Below are 17,666 nucleotides of genomic sequence, written 5' to 3'. Positions count from 1 at the left end.
CCCAGGCATGCATTCACTGTCAGATAGAGATTTGATTTATGATCAATATTAGTTACTCTCTTAGGAGTAATTTTGCTGGCTTTTGTACTTTCTGTAATATAAACTCTCTGTGAGAGCTCAAAGCCAAAACATGCTTCTTTGTTTTCAAATTGGCCAAATTGTATTTTGACTGTTGGAGTGAAAATTAATATTCATGCTTTGAAGTTATAGCTCTTGGTACATTTCTGCACCAAAGAGGTTTTCTAAACATGTGAGTAGTTTGACAGCATTTTTCCCTTTATTTTTAGGTTGACGCCTTTCCTCCCAATGGTTACGGCTTATACAACATAGTGGGGAATGCGTGGGAGTGGACTTCAGACTGGTGGACCGTTCACCATTCTGTCGAAGAAACGCTTAACCCAGTGAGTATCATTCTCAGAGCATGTACCTTAGAAAGGTAACACAGATTTCATGTGTTTCTGAGGGGTATTTAAATACCCTTGAAATTACACTTGGAATTTCCCCAAAGGGATATTGAACACATCTTATTTCAGCCTTACAGCACTGTGCAAAAGTGTCTATGAGCATTTTGTGTTCTGCTGGAATGTGATGGTGGTAACTACTTGAGGGAATCTGCCTGTAACTTTGGAAATTACATTCAATCTCATCAATTTAATCAAAGGGTAATACATAAATAACCATGCAAAATTCATGAATGTTTTATTATTGACTATTAAGATCTACTAGTTGGCATTTATCATGCAGCTAGTTTCCTGAGTTTTGATGGGTTGAACTTTTGATTCAGCAGCATTATTTGGAGAAAATGAGAAAGGATACTTTCTGGGTCATTGTTGAGTCAGGAGGTTGAGTCATTTAGTGATTATTTCCTGAATCTTCAGTATGTTAGGTCAGTGCTTCCTATACCTTGGAAATGGAAAACAACCGTGTTTGTCTAAGTTTTACTTACTTTGGTACATGAAGAATGTTGAATGCAGCTAGTGCACTACCCACTTCTAAAACCAAACCTTCCCAGTAGAATATATAAAAATTGAGACACTACATGGGCGTGTGTGTGTAGAGTGCTTCCTTTAAAAAGAACATCTCTGAATATTTTTTGTTGTGTGAACAGATTGGGGGGAAAATATATTAATAAATATATTAATAAAATATATTAATAAAGATATTAATAAATATCTCTAGCAAACTAGACATTCATAAATCAGTTCGAAGAATATATATTTATACCCAAACTAGCTAGACTGAGAAGTTGATATGCTTAATTTTAAACCTTAACCTTTTGAAAAGACACAAAGGGTAATGATAAAGAAAATTAATTCTTCAGTCTCTTCTCGGTGGACGGTTAAACAGTTCAGAATAATTGGCGAAATTGCTGGACTCTATGCCTCAGGCCAGTTTTCAGAATGTAGGGATGAATTTCTGTTTGATATGCTTAATTTTTCATCACAATAACATGTGGGCTGCTCACAAATACTCTAGAGACACAGATCGACTTTTTTGGATACAGATGAAAAGCTGAGTTCCTTAGAAACTGTTATCCCCCCTCATTTTCTTTTAGTTTCTGGCAGGGCTGGTGGGAGTAGCGGTCAGAGCAACCTCTCTCTCCAAAATGAGAATGTGGTTGTGAAATTCTCGGTGGGTTTGTGATTGGGAGATGCCAGTCTCTACTGGCAAGATATGACTTGGCATTTGCTGTTGGAATCAGAAATAGAATTTCCCCCCCTCAGATAAAAGCATCTGCATGTTTGGAAGGGGGTGCACAAGGCTTCAGAATTCTGGCAAGTTGTGAATGTATCTATCTGACCATCTGGTGTTGTGCAGAGTGCTTGGTAGCTTTCAGTTTTATAACTGCTTGTATTTTCTTCTAAGGATTTACGGAAAAATTCAAATTTTTCTTTTTTACCAGTCCCAGGATCTATACTGGATATTACCCTTGCTTTAATGAAATCGTTACCATCTTAGGTTTCTGTTTGTCACAGTGGCCTTATTTGCTTCCTGATTTGACTGGGATAAAATTCAACAGATTTGGGTTTTGATAACTAAACCTCAAATCCCTAGAAAACTCATACTCCATCATTCAGGTCTTTACAACATTTCGTCATTTCTAGCACCAGTGCCAGAGGACAAGCCACTATCATCTCTCATACAGGTCACTGCGTCAGCCTCCCAGTCAGGCTCTCTGCCTTCACTGTCTTTGCTGTATTGCAGCTAGAATGTTCTTTATAGGGAGCAAATCCAATGCCGTCATTCCCTGTTTAAAGTCCTTAAATGGCTTTTTATTGTCTGAAGAATAAAGTACAAATTCTTGAACATCCTTCTAAAGGCTAAAATAATTTAGCCCTTTCTGATCTCTCTCTAGCCATACCTTTTTCTTTTTTAAACATTTAATTAAATGTTACAAAAATTCAGAAGAGTACAGAAGATAGTATAATAGACACCTATGTACCTACCACATAAATTTAACATATTAACATTTTACAATATTTACTTTACTTCTCTTTTAACCAAAAAAAAGAACAAAAACTGTTCTTCTTGTCAACGCTTGGTATTGTATTTTTAATTAATTAATTTAAGTTGCTCTGATCAGTGTGTAGTGCTGTTTCGCTGTGGATTTTTAGTTATTGTTTTTTAAAGTTTGCATCTGATAATGCTGATATCTAGCTGCCGTGTTGATCTGCTTCTATTGTTGCTCTTGGTTTGTGATCATGTCTTGTTTTCTCACATGCCTGGTAATATTTGATTGAGTACCAGACATTGCATGTGAAAAAATCATAGAGATTATTTAAGATCTAGACAGTGTGATCTTTCTCTAGAGAATATTTACCTTTGCTTCTGGAAATTTCTATTTCAGATTATCTTAATCCAGTCAGGAATTGAGGTGATTTGAAGCTGTGCTTCACTCTCTGTGAAGGCTAGTCTATTTCCAGTTCACCCTAGATATAGTTCTTTGGGGTGCCAACCAAAAGTATAGGGGCCCTCTTTGGAGGGCCTTGAAGTTCCAGTTTTTGTTTCCTTTAGCTGTGAGTCTGTTGAAAATTCTCTTCAGCCTCTCAGCCTTATAGTGGCCACCATTTGGATCAACAGACCTCTAGGTGAAACACGTTCACCTCTCTGGGCTTCCCTTCTCTCAGATTTGAGCCCTACAAGTCTTCACAGCTGTGGTAGTTCTCATCTGGTCTGGTTAATTCCTATTTCTCCTTGAGGTCTAAATTTATTTTCCCTTCTTCCCTAATGGACTGTTTATCTCTAGTGCTTAGCAAAGAACCTTGTGTATAATTATTAATTCTACAATAATGCCAATCCCAAATGCCTAGAATTGGGGGAGTTTGATCACTGTCCAAACTCCAGGTATTTTAAAAGCAAAGGCTGGTTAAAAGCAGACATTTTCAGGGAAAGTTTTGAACCAGAATATCCATGTGATTAGTAAATATTTCAACCCAGTAACTGACCTCTTCGGTGTCATGTATTTATGTTAGCTCTATGACTAACACATAATGGCAAGTAATTTGAAAGCTTCTTTGGAGAGCTTGGGAAAAGTCGGTGCCCTGTACGCAAAGGCTATTCAGGAAATGTTTCTTTCTTATTCATTGACTTTTAGAGAGCAAAAGTTAATCATTAGTTTTTATTTTATTGAGCAGTCCATGCATGGCAAAAACAGGTTGTGGAAACTGCCTTGGGCGCTTTGTATACAAAGTCCGAAGAGAAGATGAGGTATTTGACCATGTGAAGTGAGGGTCAGTTTGGTGTTAGCTGGGAGTGTGTGCATGTGTGTGTGTCCATGTGTGTACTCTGGAGGTATTTATAGTGCACCCATATTAAAATGGCATCATTTGATTCCACAGACATAATCCAGAGTGTGGCCATTGCTGTCATTTTAAAAATTTATTTATTTGCAGCTGGCCATGCTGTGATATATTTTAACCAAGTAATAATATATATTTTTAAAAACGTGGTTTGTGTTTTTTGCCTTTTCAGTTACTCTGAGACCCATAGCAGTATGTAGTGCTTTTAGTAAAACAGTATGTTGAACTTTTGTAACATTCTAATTTCCCATACTGCACACTCACTATCAGTATCTGGGTACTGTGCTGACTTTCTCAGCCGATGATGTGATAGGATGGAGTGATCTATAATATCTACCCCCCTCTAAGATGGACACAATTGCGTTTAGGTAGCTTTTTTCCTAAGGGAAAGAACACTAGTCCTGAAAGTAGCCAAAGTAACTTGGATTACAGCTCTGTCACTTAAAGGAATATTTCTAAACTTAGAATATACCTTAAGTTTCCTTATCTACCAGTTGGGAATAATACTTATCTGATGAAATTGCTGTGAAATTAAATTTGTTAATGTATTTGAAAATACTTTCTTTCTCTATACCTCAAAAGTACTGTTGCTGTTGTTTTACTGTATCTGTTTACAGTATATTTTGGTTATCTAATTGGAATATTATATGCTTCCATCATCACAGTTAGTGAGGAACATTGGCCTTTGGAAGCAGAGGGGAAGAAAATGGTGTTTATAAACAATGATTGCTTGATATTCCTCTTCTTGGCATATCCCATAGTCATCATTACAATGAGAACCTTGCTCATGCTTCCTGGCTCATCAAAGTCCATTGGCAGCAAAGTTTTCCAAAACATATTCCTTCTCTGAATAAATCCCTGCTGCTTGCCAAATTTTACCCAATGATGCTGTTTTGTCTCTATCAATGTGGAATTTGATTTTATGATAGATTGCATGGCTCTAGACATTTTGGAAAATGTGTTCCATTTCTCAGGGCTGCTTTGATGTGGTGTAGAATTGACCAGAGAGGCTACAAGCCCTCCTCGTCTGTCCTCTGTGCTTTCAGAGTTTGAACTCTGCTTGTTTTGAAGGACTCCCCTCTGAGCCCTTGCCTATTCACCCAAGGCACATTAAGTAGATTTGGGGCACATGCCAATCCTCTGGCCTGAGATCGGCATGTGTAGCCATGCTGGCAGGTGCTAGACTTGCTGACACTTCGGAAATTTCTTTGGCATTGCCCAATTGGGCTTGGGGATGGGGATTCAGCAGGTGTTCATGGAGGACCTAGTGTGTGCCAGGGGGAGGACGTTGACTGAGAATTTTCACCTGCCATAAGGCCTTCACTCACATGTGTTTAATGAGGACATTCTAGGAGCATGAATAATAAATCAGTTTGATGGGAAAGTAACTTTGTGTTCAAAATGAAAAAAGCATGACAGTGTTAATGACATTCACTTGATCATGAATAATTATGGCTACAAATTATATCTAGTAAGTGCCAAGGGAAAGCAAGGTGATCAAAATATCAGCCTCTTGGGATTATGTTTAGGAAAATAATATTATCTTCTCCGTAGTGGAAGATGAAAATCTTCCTGGAGGAAGCACTAGTGTTTATCAATTGCCATTTTTCTTTGCGGTTCTGGAGCAGAGTTCTTCATCCAACAAAAAAGAACTATTGACAAACAGAAATAAGCTTGAATGTGTATAGCTCAGATATTTAGGTCCTGTAAACACATTTCCAAATACATTTTCCAGACACGTCCTTCTTGCTTGAAAAGAGTGAATGACAATTCTAATTACTATTTGGAAAATGGTAAAGTTTGTTTCTTCACAATACAGTTACCTTCAGAGCTTCATGTTACAACTATTAATTCTTCCTGAGCAAAGAGGGGAGGACACCAAAATGTACCATGGCCTCCTTAGCTTGGAAGATCAGTGGATGTTAAAGGTGGGAAGTGGAAACCTCCAGCCTCTGCTCCTGCAGGAATCCTTCTTCGATACCCCTGACAGATGTGGTCCTTCAGCCTCTTTCTATAAAATTCCTTGTGAGGAGGAGCTCTCTAGCACCTGGGGGCAGCTTGTTGCATTATCACATGTTCTCACTGTTCAAAGATTTCTGTGTCCATCCAACTCGCTGGTCCTCATTCTGCCATTGGTGAGAAAAAGAACATTTCTTCCCTCTGTCTTGTACATGAAAGATTTTCAGATATTTAAGATAATCATAGCACTTGCCCCCTAGTCTTTTTCTTTCTAGGTAAGCACCCCGATTCTTCCTGCTGCACTTGGGATGACTTGGTTTATAATTCAGGGCAACCTGGTTACATTCCTCTGAATAACATCAGTGGAAAAAATATGTCTCTTTTTATATATGGGTATCCAGAATTATACACAGCATTCTAGATGTTGTCTGATAGATGCAAATAATAGTGGGGCAGTTCTTTTCCATCATTCTTTCTCATCAGTTGTCAAATTATGTTAGCAGTTAAGGGTTTGCCTAGTGGACTCTGGTTGAAATGGGTTTGAATCTTGCCACTGTAACTGTGGCTTACCAGGGATGTGACCCTGTGCATGTTACTTAACCACTCTGAGACTCGGTTTTCTTCTTTCTTAGGTGGGAATGAAGATTCCTGCCTTCATAAAGCTATTGTGAGGGACTGAGAGAATGTTTGTAAGGTGCTTATTAGCATGATGTTTGGCAAATAGTAAGCATATGATACACGGCAGCTTCTGTCCTAGTGATTATTAGTGCTAAACTGCCACTACTATGAGTATTACTACTACTGTCACTGTGAGTAGTCGCATCAGTAGCTGCAGCGTAACAGGAAGAGCAGCATCTCACTGATGGTTCCTGTTAAGTTTGTAGTGAAATAAAACTTTGATTTTTTTCCCCATGTGTGTCGATCTCAGGCCAGGTCTCCTCAAATATTGTTTCTGTGCAGCTATTGTTTTATGTGGCTATTTTTAAAAGGCAGGTATTTTTTTTTTTTTTAAGTAATTAAAAAAAAACTATTTTGAGTTTTCTCTGTTTTGTAGTTGCATTTTGAAAGTCAATGCAAAGCCTATCTGTTTTCTCCATCAGATTTTATTTTGTTTATGGGTTTCAACCTTGAGTGACAGCTTAGAGAAATCATTGCAATTATCATTGATGGTAATAGCTTTCGCTCACAGCCTATTATAACCAACAGATTGGCTGTGTTTTTAAGTCACTGATACAGTGTGACTGGGACAGAGCCCAGACCAGAGCCCTGTAGTGCTGGAGTCCACCCACGTTTACTGTGTGCTTACTGTGTCATGGCTACATTTGCTTTTGGGGATACAGGGAGGCATACGAGAGGCCCTGCTGTTAAGAAGGTTTCAGCCCTTGGGGAGAGGTTGGGAGCAGATCAGTTTATTAAAGAGGCACTGTGGATAGATTGCGGGGGAGCCTCAGTGAACTCTGTTCTCTGCCAGCCAAAACTGTAAAGGCTTCTCTGAGGAGGTGCCGTTAGGAAGGAGGGCAGCAATTGGTGAGGTCACCAGGCTAGGTCCACGGAATCCAAAGATAAGGAAGATGGGGCCAGCCTTTTGAGGAATGCAGGGTAAGTGGAGAAGGGTTTCTTCTTTCTCTCCCCATTGCTTTCAGTTTCTTAAGTAAATTCCCTGCCATCAGTCCCTGGAGTCACAGCTACCCTCTGCTGGCCCTTCAATGCTGAAGCGTGCTGCTGCCTTGTCCATGCTCAAAGTAGAAGTAAAGGCAGCGAGAGGGGTGTGTGGGTGTGTGCACGCATGTGTGCACGTGCACACGTGTGATCTTGTTTCTTCTTGTTTTTCTGCAGTGTAGTTTTTCTCCCTTACAGGAGCATTAGAGCTGTTGAAAGACTTTCTGTTAGCTAACCAGCCAGGGGCTTGGGAGAGTGACCTGTGCATTGTCTTCCTTACTTCGGAATGCTCAGTACAAGGGCTTTTATTTGCCTTTGTTTTCACAGCATTTGATACTCCGGGAATGGAGAGCTGTATGCTCTAAGTCTGGGGTGGCAAAAGGTCAGCATAATGGGTTGGGGTTATAACAGAAATGTTCAATGAAAACAGCAAAGAGTTTGCTTATATGGTTATTTGTCATTCTCGGTAAAGTTCTTCCTGCTGCACTGAATAACAGAACCATGGTTAAGTGATGAGAGAGAGCTCAGTAGCTTTAAAACGTCGTGGGGCCTTGGGTGAGTCATTTCCCCCGTGCTGAACTTGGTGCTTCATCCATAAGTTGTGCTAAAGATGGAACAAGCCACTCCTAAGGGACAGTAAATCCGGGCGACTGCCCTCGGGGCTGCTGCTGGTTTGGAAAGTGGGCAGTGATGGAAGAAGCCGCAGCTGACAGTGACACGGATAGGAGGACATTTTTAGAATGATTCTGACCTAGGTCCTCATCCCAGCTCTGCCACATGGTGGCCTCGGGGCAAGGGGGTGAAATCTTTTGATTCTGTTTCTTCATCTATAAAATGGGGGTAACAATAAAATTCAACAACATCACCTGTTCTGAAGATTAAAAAGATTAAAGCACTTAGCACTGCCCCTGCTACATAGTAAGCGCTCCGTAAATGAGAGCTCATTGTAATTTCCAAGCTCCTCTTAATCGGAACATTTCCTTTTTGAAAATTCTTTCTCCTTCAGCACTACCTCTTGTTGTTTAATAGACCAGATTATGTTCTTTTTTATTTGTTTAACAGCATTATTGAGCACTTGCTCTGTGCTCATGGCAGACATCACACAGTCCTTGCCTATAGAGAGTTTGAATTTCAGAATTCCTAATTGTGGTTTCTTATTACTTCCATGGTAATAGGCAGTTTTGTTCCCCTGATGCTTAGGAAACCAGAACCAAAGCCTAAGTTTTTGGCTTCCTTTCAAAGGTTACTTATTCCTTCCCTGCACTCTCTTTATCTGGAAAGGGCCGTGGGGAAAGGGGCTGGGCCTTGCAGAACCTCTCTCTTGGCTCTCTTTGTTGCATCCACAGCTGACAGACCAAGTCTGAGCAGCTCTTGGGCAGAGGAGGGGTACTCTGTGAATTCTATGTGGAATTTGGATTCCATTTGGGTTTGATTGCTTGAGGTTTTCCTCTCCGGTCTTGGTGTGGTTTGACAACCAGAAGCATAGGCACTGTGTCAAGGGCTGGACCCTCCACACCAGGCATGGTGTGTCTTCCGCCTCTGTGGGCCTTCCTTCCAGCTTCTTCATCCTCAGGGGCCTCCCCGGATGGGTTGTTTTTTCTTTCTTCATCCTCAGGGGCCTCCCCGGACAGGTTGTTTTTTCTTTCCTCCAACACTCCCGCAGTATCTCAGCCCCTAATTTCTGCTTAGCATTTTCAGCTAAGGCTCTATCTCATCACTCTTGGCAGTCAGCATAGATTAACATATGTGTATATTGCAACCCACAGAATAATTTTCTTCTTTACAATATTTCACATACAGGAGTCTGTGTTCATAAACAATTTTCCATAGCACTCCTAAACCAAAGGTGGAATCATTACCAATCGTTTGGGAAGGAAAAGAGTGGACTCCTTCAACTTGAAGGTGGTCCCCTAATCCTTTCTCCACCATAACTTTATAGATTATTAGTGTAAAGTATGTTTTGGGTTAAATAAAGAGATGTGCCTCAGACCCTGCATCCTTGTGTAGTAGTCCTGACTTTCCCCATGCTGCCTAGTGCTTTTGTGCGGAGTGAAACCAAAATGCTTATGCTTTAGCATTATTTACAATAGCCAAGAGTTGGAACCAGCCGAAATGCCCATCATCAGATGAGTGGATAAGGAAAATGTAGTATATCTACACAATAGAATACAACTCTGCTATAAAAAAAAAAATGAAATACTACCATTTGCAGCAACATGTATGGACTTAGAAAATTATGTTAAGTGAAATAAGCCAGGCACAGAAAGAAAAATACCACTTGTTCTCACTTATTTGTAGGAGCTAATAAAAATAAATAAATAAATATCCAAACAAATGGGGGTGGGGAGGAGGAAGAAGACACAACAATCACAACAGTTCCTTGAACTTGTTAAGACAAGTGAACAGATATGATGTTGATGGGGGGGAGGGGGAGAGGGAGAGGGGAAAAGGAGGAACTGGTGAAGGGACACAAAAATCAACTACATTGTATATTGATAAATTAAAAATATATATATTAAATTTTAAAAAAAGAAAAGAAAAAGGCTAGAGTGGGGAAAAAAAGGCTAGACTAGAGGGATAGAAAGACCATATCCTCTGAGAAATTATTAAATGATTAAATAAATAAATCAACAAGTAAAAAAAAAAAAAAAGCTTATGCTTTGCATTTGATGGGTTGTTTCTCCCAAAGAGCTTTACGTGCTTTCTCTCTCTCTCAATTTCTCATATCCTCAAAAATATTACTGATTATGGAAAAGGAGGCATGTGGTCTCGGACTCATTTCTTATAATTCATGAATTTATGGAGCAAGGAGAGGTTTTGACTTTGCCCTGGATATTTGAACTTGATTGGCGTCAGGATTAAATCTCAGATCTTGTGATCCCCAGACGTGTCAGTGTTTACTGGACTACAGATGTTACTTTATAAATACAAAACATGAAAGGCTACTTACTTCCTTGTAGTAATATTTTGTCACAAACTGTATGTTAAATCAGGAATTTCAAGAAGTGTTATGTATATAAAAGAGAATTTAAGCGATGTGAATTGCTGTGTCATGTGGTGGCTTCTTCCAAAAGCAAGGGGGAGGCAATGAATTATGTGTACAGTTTTAGATATCTCAAGATTTTAAATGAGTTTCTTGCTTTTCTTACCTTTCTAATCTCCTATTTCCATTAAATTGTTCTTAAAAATTATTGATTTGGCAAGTTATTTTTTGTACCTGACATCTGACTTGTTAACGAATTGTAAAGTAGTATAGTCTTATTTTCCATTCTTATAGCTTAGCTTTAGTGACATCTCTGTGCTATAGTGTGACTCATTTGTTCTTTCCCTCAGGGCCTGGAAATAAAACCATGTTATCAAGAAGAGAAAAATTATCTTTTTTTTAAAAACCAGGTTATGCTGTGATTTTTTTTTTAATGTGGATATGTGGACACATTTATAATACAGTTTTATGCATATCCATACATATAATTTTTATGTAAGTGTGTACTTTTTTCCATTCAGCAAAATTTATTGGCAATCTGCTGAACGCCAGATTCATGTGCTGGATTCTGTTAATCTGACAGATCTGATCCCCTTCCCTCATGGAGCTTGCAGGTGTTAAGCAAGCAAGCAAACCATATAAGTACGTATAAATGCATATATATTTAATTATATGTAAGGAGGAAGTATAGCATGATGGTTGAAAGCATGAAGTTTTGGAGTTGGAGTAGGTTTAAGTCCTAGCTCAGCTACCTACTAGCTCTGCATAACCTGGGACAAGTTACTTAATCTCCCACTCAGCTTCCTCACCTGTAAGTGGGGAAAGAGGTACCACATATGAGGTTATTGAGAGCTTTCAATGAGATACTCCAGGGAAAATGTTTAGTGCAGAGGCTAACATGTGTGATTACTATGTTTTACGTGTAATGAAAAATTTAAATGAAATAGGCAAGCAAGCTATGAAATTGCACCCTGAAGTCTAATCTATGCAAGACATTTATTCTGCACCTTTTCAGGGATGTGAAAAAGAGATAAGCCATCTGGTAGCATGCAGTTATAAATAACCCTTCTTTCCGTGGACAGTCTCTACTTTACACTCAGTAAAGGAAGTAAACACTGCATCTAATCAAGCGGCACAACATACAGAATTGGGCATTTAGCACTTACCCACTTTCAAAATGTCCAAATAAAATCATGGAAGTCTTCAAGTAGTTCTTTGAAAATAATGTTTAACTAAAAATGCCATTTGGTATAAGCTAATTGCTCTATTCTCTCATAACTTGCTAATGAATTGCCACCGAAGAACACAGAAAATTGTGGGTATACGAGAATGTGATAAATCCTTAGTAAGACTAAAATGTGCTTATTTTTCTCACTTCAAGTGATGCTTAGAGCCATATCTGGCCTTGCACACAGGACTGGATAGTTTTACAGTGTTATTCTGAGAAATAGGAGTGATGAGTCTGGAGCAAATCTTTCAACAAATGTAATCTGTACCCTGTGATGCTGGGTGGTTTGGTTTCAGTTGACCTAGAAGTTACCTTTGTTTACGATGATGCTACTATATACCTTGCATTGTTTAAGAGGAAACAAACCAATTTCTCTGTACTTCAGAGCTAATCAGTCTGGGATTGGATAGACCATGAATTTTTTGTTGTTGTTGAACATTATTAGCATATTAAGCTTTCTGAAATTAGAGAATCAGCTGCATTGAGACAAATTCCGTGTAGCAGTAAACCACTATTAGTAGATGATGAGAATGTCTTCCATGTTTACTCTTACTAGTTTCTTCTTCTGTATTTATGTTGACTGGTTTTCAGCATCTAGATGCTTCATAGCCTTGTGCTGAAAAACTACCATTTATTTTTCACAGTGATTATAATCCATGCCTCTTAAACAGATCACATGTATCTGCTGTTGTATAGGCCAAAGCCTTAACCATTTTCCTGGTGCCCTGTTCTTTCTCCTCTCTCTCCTTCCTGCCTGGCAGTTGGGGAGAGTGACTGTAAAAGTTGAATCCCTTCAATGAGGCACCTGAAAGAAGATTGTAGTTGTCTCGGCAAGAATCCCTGGAAAGTTCCCTGGAGGAAGTGAAACAATTTGGGATGGAGAAGCTCCAAGGTGGAAGGATCTGGGGATTTTGAATGGTGGTGAAGGAAGGACCTTACTAGGTCTCTAGAACATCACTTGCTATTTGCAAATGAAGAAACTCAGGCCAAAAGTGAAGGGACATAGACTAGACTAGATGCTAGTTCTCCCTACTCCCTGGCCTGTGTGGTGGCTTCCCTGGTGATGCCTCCTGCCTGGGCTCATCCCGTGGGGTCCCTGCAGTTTTTTCGTGGACACTTGCAGCTCTCTTAAGACCAAGACTTTTTATTTTGTGCTTTTATAGTGATGAATTATAAAGGGGCCTCTCCCATCTCTCTCTTCTTTTTAACCTTCCCCCTTTCTTTGCTGAATCGCCACTCTCTGGCCAAGAGTCATCACATAGAAACCCATGTGCAAGATGGTCATCCACTGATTCAGCAAATAGTTATAGACATCTACAGTCTTGGACACTGTTGAAGGCTCTAGTGATAAGGCAGTGAACAGAACAAAGTCCATGCTGTCAAGATGCCTTCCTTCTAGTGGGAAAAATAAATTTATAATTTGTCATGAGGTGTAAGTGCTAGTGTATTTAGTTTTTACTGACACCACTTCTGACACCAAATGTGTGGTTTTTTTCCTGACACTTAATACATGTTTATTTTTCTACACCAATTCTGCAACACCAGCTGGGTGTCCAATAATTCAATTCTACTGTAACTCCTAGAGTTAGTGCAGACTCCACAGGTGAAGGGCTCAGTCCTACAAGATGGCCCCCACTTCAGACGCCAGATGCACATGGGGTGCCCAGATCACGCACATGGCTGCCCAGCTAACTGCACATTCAGGGGTTCCCATGACACCCCTATTCAGGTTTGATAACTTGCTAGAACAACTCACGGAACTCAGGAAAGCATTTTCTTATGACTATCATTTTGTTGTAAAGGATACAATTTAGGAAGAGCCGAATGGAAAAGACCCATTGGGCAAGGTGAGGGGCGTGCAGAGCTTGTGTGACCTCTCCTGGTACACCACTGTCCCAGCACGTGCATGTGTTCAACTGGATGCTCTCTGTTCCTTAGAGGGTTTTATGGAGGTTTCATTAAGTAAGCATGATTGATTAACTCACTGGCCATTGGTGATTGAACTCAGTGTCCAGTCAAGGGTGGGTCTGAAGGTTCCAACCCTCCAATCCCAGCTCGGTCTTTATGGTGTCCGGCTCCCATCCTGACAACTTCAGCCTCTCCTCTTCCCACTCCCCCTGCTGGGCACGAGTCATCTCATTAGTGTGCAAAAGAAAGCATGTCATGTATGTACGCAGAAACACTTTCTGCCTATGTGATGTTAGGGTTCATTGAGAGTTTATGGTACCTATAGTTTATTTTGTAATAAAAGGAAAATGTTGAATTCCTTACTTATCACTTTATTTCTGGGACATAATTTTTCCTTGGAGGCTTTTAAAAATCATTCCAGTAATGCATAGGGAAGATGGAACTTTACAAAGCAGTTCTGTGAAATAGAACAGTTGCTTCTATGTTATGAGGTTGAGAGACAACAAAAACCCACTGGGGTTTGAGCCAGCGAAACCACTAAAAGCGTCTGTGGTGTTCATCTAAGTATAGATGTCTAAGTGGTAGGTGTTGTTACTTTAAATGTATATTTATTTGTAAGTGAAATATGCAGATGCCATATGCTGAGAGAAGTATACCTAACGAAGGACAAATTTTGGCTCCATCAAAAAGCTAATCAGTTTTTTTTTCTTTCTAACAAATATCAACTTTTGACCTACATTTGTGCTTGGGCTTTACCCATTTTCTTGAAAGAAACTTGTGAAATACACAAAGGTTTGTACATCTCAAACTGGAATAGTTGAATGATTTATTTTAAAAATATGATAACGATAGGAGTGAGCGCAGAAGGGGAGCATGGCTGAGTGGCTGAGCATGAGTCTGGAACTAGACGTCCTGGGCTGGAACCTGGCTCCTCCGCTCACTGGCTGAGTGACCTTGGGCAGGCTGTTTCACTCTTCTCTTCCTTAGTTCTCCATTTGTAAAATGAGACTAATAATTGGGTTTCCAAACATTCCTAGTTTATGCCCATGCCTGGTACAGTTGTTAATAGTGTCCCCTTTCAATCCCCCAAATATCTTTATTTGGACAATAAATTATATAGCTTGCTTACCTATAATAGAACCTAATAAAAATGTTGTTTGGAAGATTAAAAATTAGCTATCCAGTTATAATATGTCCGATTCAAATCGGCGGTGGTAAGTAAGAAGAGGAGCCAGGCAAGGGGTCCGAGGTAAGCTTTAATGGAAGCGCTCTGGGGCGAGGTTCCATGGCCCCCCACAAGGTAGTGAGGCCGGGGAATTTGCACCCAGGGTGGATACAAGCAGGTATTTATAGGGGAGGGCTGTTGATGGGTTTTTGCACATATGTGGTAAGGAATGGAGCAGGGTTCAGTTTCTGGTTCTGCCTTCGGGGAGGGAGGGGTTGGAGTTCACAAGATGGAGGCTCCTTTGCTACTTTGTTGCCGCTTTTCTCTCCTCCTGATCCTGCTGGCCCAACATAATATGTGCTCAGTAAATATTAGCTGCTAAAATTTATTTATTTACATGCTACTTATTGTACAATTAGAATCGGTGTTTTAAATACACAGCTATATGCATTACCCCAGAAGCGAGAACTGTTACCATAGACATTGGGCTATGAAAGTGATGTAATTTCATTGGAAAATGGAGAGCCACTGGGATTAGAGCAAGTTTAATACAGTTTTGAAAATTCTTTCTTTCTAATCTACCATGAGTGAAAGAAGTAGGGTGGAGGAAATGACTGATTTCATTCATTTCACTAACAGGGTAAGCACCACGATGGTGCATGCTGCTTGTAAGGAGAAAATACTGAAGGGGTTGTTAATTTGGTCTCTGTGTTTAATGTGCTCTTCTCTCCAATTTGATCTCTAGTTTTCTTTCTTTGACCTTTCCTCGTGCAATGGCTCAAGCTAATTGCAGTCCCTTCTTTTTTGGTCCGTGTCTTAGGGGATAAATAAAATTATAATAATTCAAAAAGCTTTATTTGGTAATGGTTTCATCTGCCCACTCTTAAAATCCCTTGTCATGTTTGACATTGGCTAAGAAAAGGGAATTATTGGGATTTTGACTTTGTTTTTCACATATGTAGGCTCAGGTAGATCTAAACCTAAAAGATAGTTGATCTGGTTAGGCACTGAGGTGGGAGAAGCCTGAAGGTGCCATAGTGTGATGGACTTTAACTCCTGGCTCTGTCACTTGCTAGCTGTGTGACCTTGGGCATGCCATTTATTTCATCTCTGAGCTTCAATATTCCCATTCTTAAAATGGGAATAATGATACTTCCTGCTTTCCAGAGTTACTGTGAAAATCAAATGAGATGGTTAGGGTTGGTATGCTGTCAGGAAATGTAAGGTATGATAATTATCAGAGGCCTCTGTCATTTTAAATTCTGGGATGCTGGAAAGCGGAGAGTTTCTTTCTTAAAATATAGTGAGATGATTGAAAATAAACTGCTTTTAGGAGGCATATGAGCAGAGGCTGTGTCTCTGATGATAAAAATACTTTTGATGATGTGGGTTTTACACAGGAGAACCTAGTGTTCTTTATCACAGAGCAAAATACACACCTGCCCAGGAGCCAGAGACACCAAAGGAGGGCCCAGGGGAAGGTAGAAGCAGTCGCAATCCTGCCTGGTACCCTTGTATCAATTTTCTGAGCATAAAAACACTGTAGCTACTGCTTCTCTTCTCTCTTCCAGATCAGTAAATGTCTCCTGTAGCTTGCCCTAACCGGAAACATAAAGAGAAGAGAATTCTGGGAGATGAAGTTCAGTCTAGCTAAGGTGACACGTTACAAAAATTGCACATTAATAATTATCCAATATAGTTTAACCTAACACTTTGGATTATTTTTAAACAAATCTCAAATGCACTTTTCTCCATAAAAACTTCAGTATGTATCTGTAAAAGATAAGACCTTTTTTTAAAAAAAGAAAAACATAACTATAATGGTATTATCAAATCTCAAAAGAAATTAACAATAATTCCTTAATATTATCAAATACCCAGTCAGAATTCAAAATTTTAAAAATTATCTCATTAATGTTTTTCTGTAATTGGCATCATTGAGAATCAGGATTCTAACAAGTTCCATACTTATGGGGATTCTGATCAGGTTTGGTTGAGTCCTTATTTTGGTAACTGTAATATGAAGAGGTTAGATGATTCCTTAATACAGAAAATAAGTACAGCACTGGAAATCCACCAGAGGCAGACAAAGTTGAGAAGTGTTTACTCTTAAGAAACTTCTACAGCTTTGGGCAAGAATGGGTGAAACTATGTGGTATTCTTGCCTGGAACTGATCCTATATCCTCTTCCTGCCACTCAGATTATGTCAGCAAAAAAAAATAATAATAAAAAAAAAGGTATCTTTGCCAGTTCAGGACTGGTAGTAAAAAACCTTACAGCCAAAGGTGATAATCTTGATTCAGGGTAGAGGATAGAGGTGCTGAAAACCTATAGTTTTGTCAGCTAAAAGAGTAGATTCACATCAGAATATTTTGGGAAATCCTGCAGTATTACTAACCCAACTTAACAGTTCTGGTTTGGAGTGGGTGGTGGACCAGCCAGAACTTTTATAGGGGGATCATGGAAGTGAGAAAGACATTAAAGGGGTGAAATAAGCTTTCCTAGGCTGTTTGATAAACTAAATGCAAATGGGGAAGACCCAAGAGAGCCCAGCAAATAGTGAAAATGAGGGAGACTTGAGACCGACTGCCACTTTGAATACTGTTCCTCAATCCATGTCTTTGTTGGCAAAGGGTAGAAGCCTTATGAACTCAAGGTGTCTGAGCATAACCTTTGTTTAAATCATTGGGTGACCATTAAAATATGCAACACAGATATGACCTCAAAGGAGCCAGGCTAGAAAATAAAAGTAAAAAATCTGAGCAGAGACATTAGTGGGTGAAGACTCATGGGGAAACAGATTCTATAGTTTATATTTAGATAAGTTAGCAAAACAAAATAAAAACCTTCAGAAAAATAAAATAATCCAGAACTACTATTGTATGCATGTGCGCTCCCCCCCCCTATATTCATATATATATAAAATCTTAAATGTGCAGTTTGGGTCTAGAATGTAGTAAACA

The 17,666-nt window shown here is 39.4% G+C and overlaps 1 protein-coding gene across 2 annotated transcripts in view; it reads left to right on the top strand.

Moving 5' to 3' along the window:
- Positions 1–17,666, top strand: part of SUMF1 (sulfatase modifying factor 1) — an 86,350-nt gene that overhangs the window by 44,635 nt on the left and 24,049 nt on the right. For both annotated transcript variants that reach the window (XM_063114573.1, XM_063114572.1), the window contains one exon: positions 288–401. In XM_063114573.1, the coding sequence (XP_062970643.1) occupies positions 288–401 (114 nt within the window). The remainder of the gene's footprint in view (positions 1–287; positions 402–17,666) is intronic.

The sequence above is a fragment of the Cynocephalus volans genome, chromosome 11 (assembly GCF_027409185.1).
Source record: "Cynocephalus volans isolate mCynVol1 chromosome 11, mCynVol1.pri, whole genome shotgun sequence".
Taxonomy (NCBI): Eukaryota; Metazoa; Chordata; class Mammalia; order Dermoptera; family Cynocephalidae; genus Cynocephalus; species Cynocephalus volans.
The sequence above is the reverse complement of the archived record's forward strand: the minus strand, read 5'-3'. Positions and strand labels throughout refer to the sequence as shown.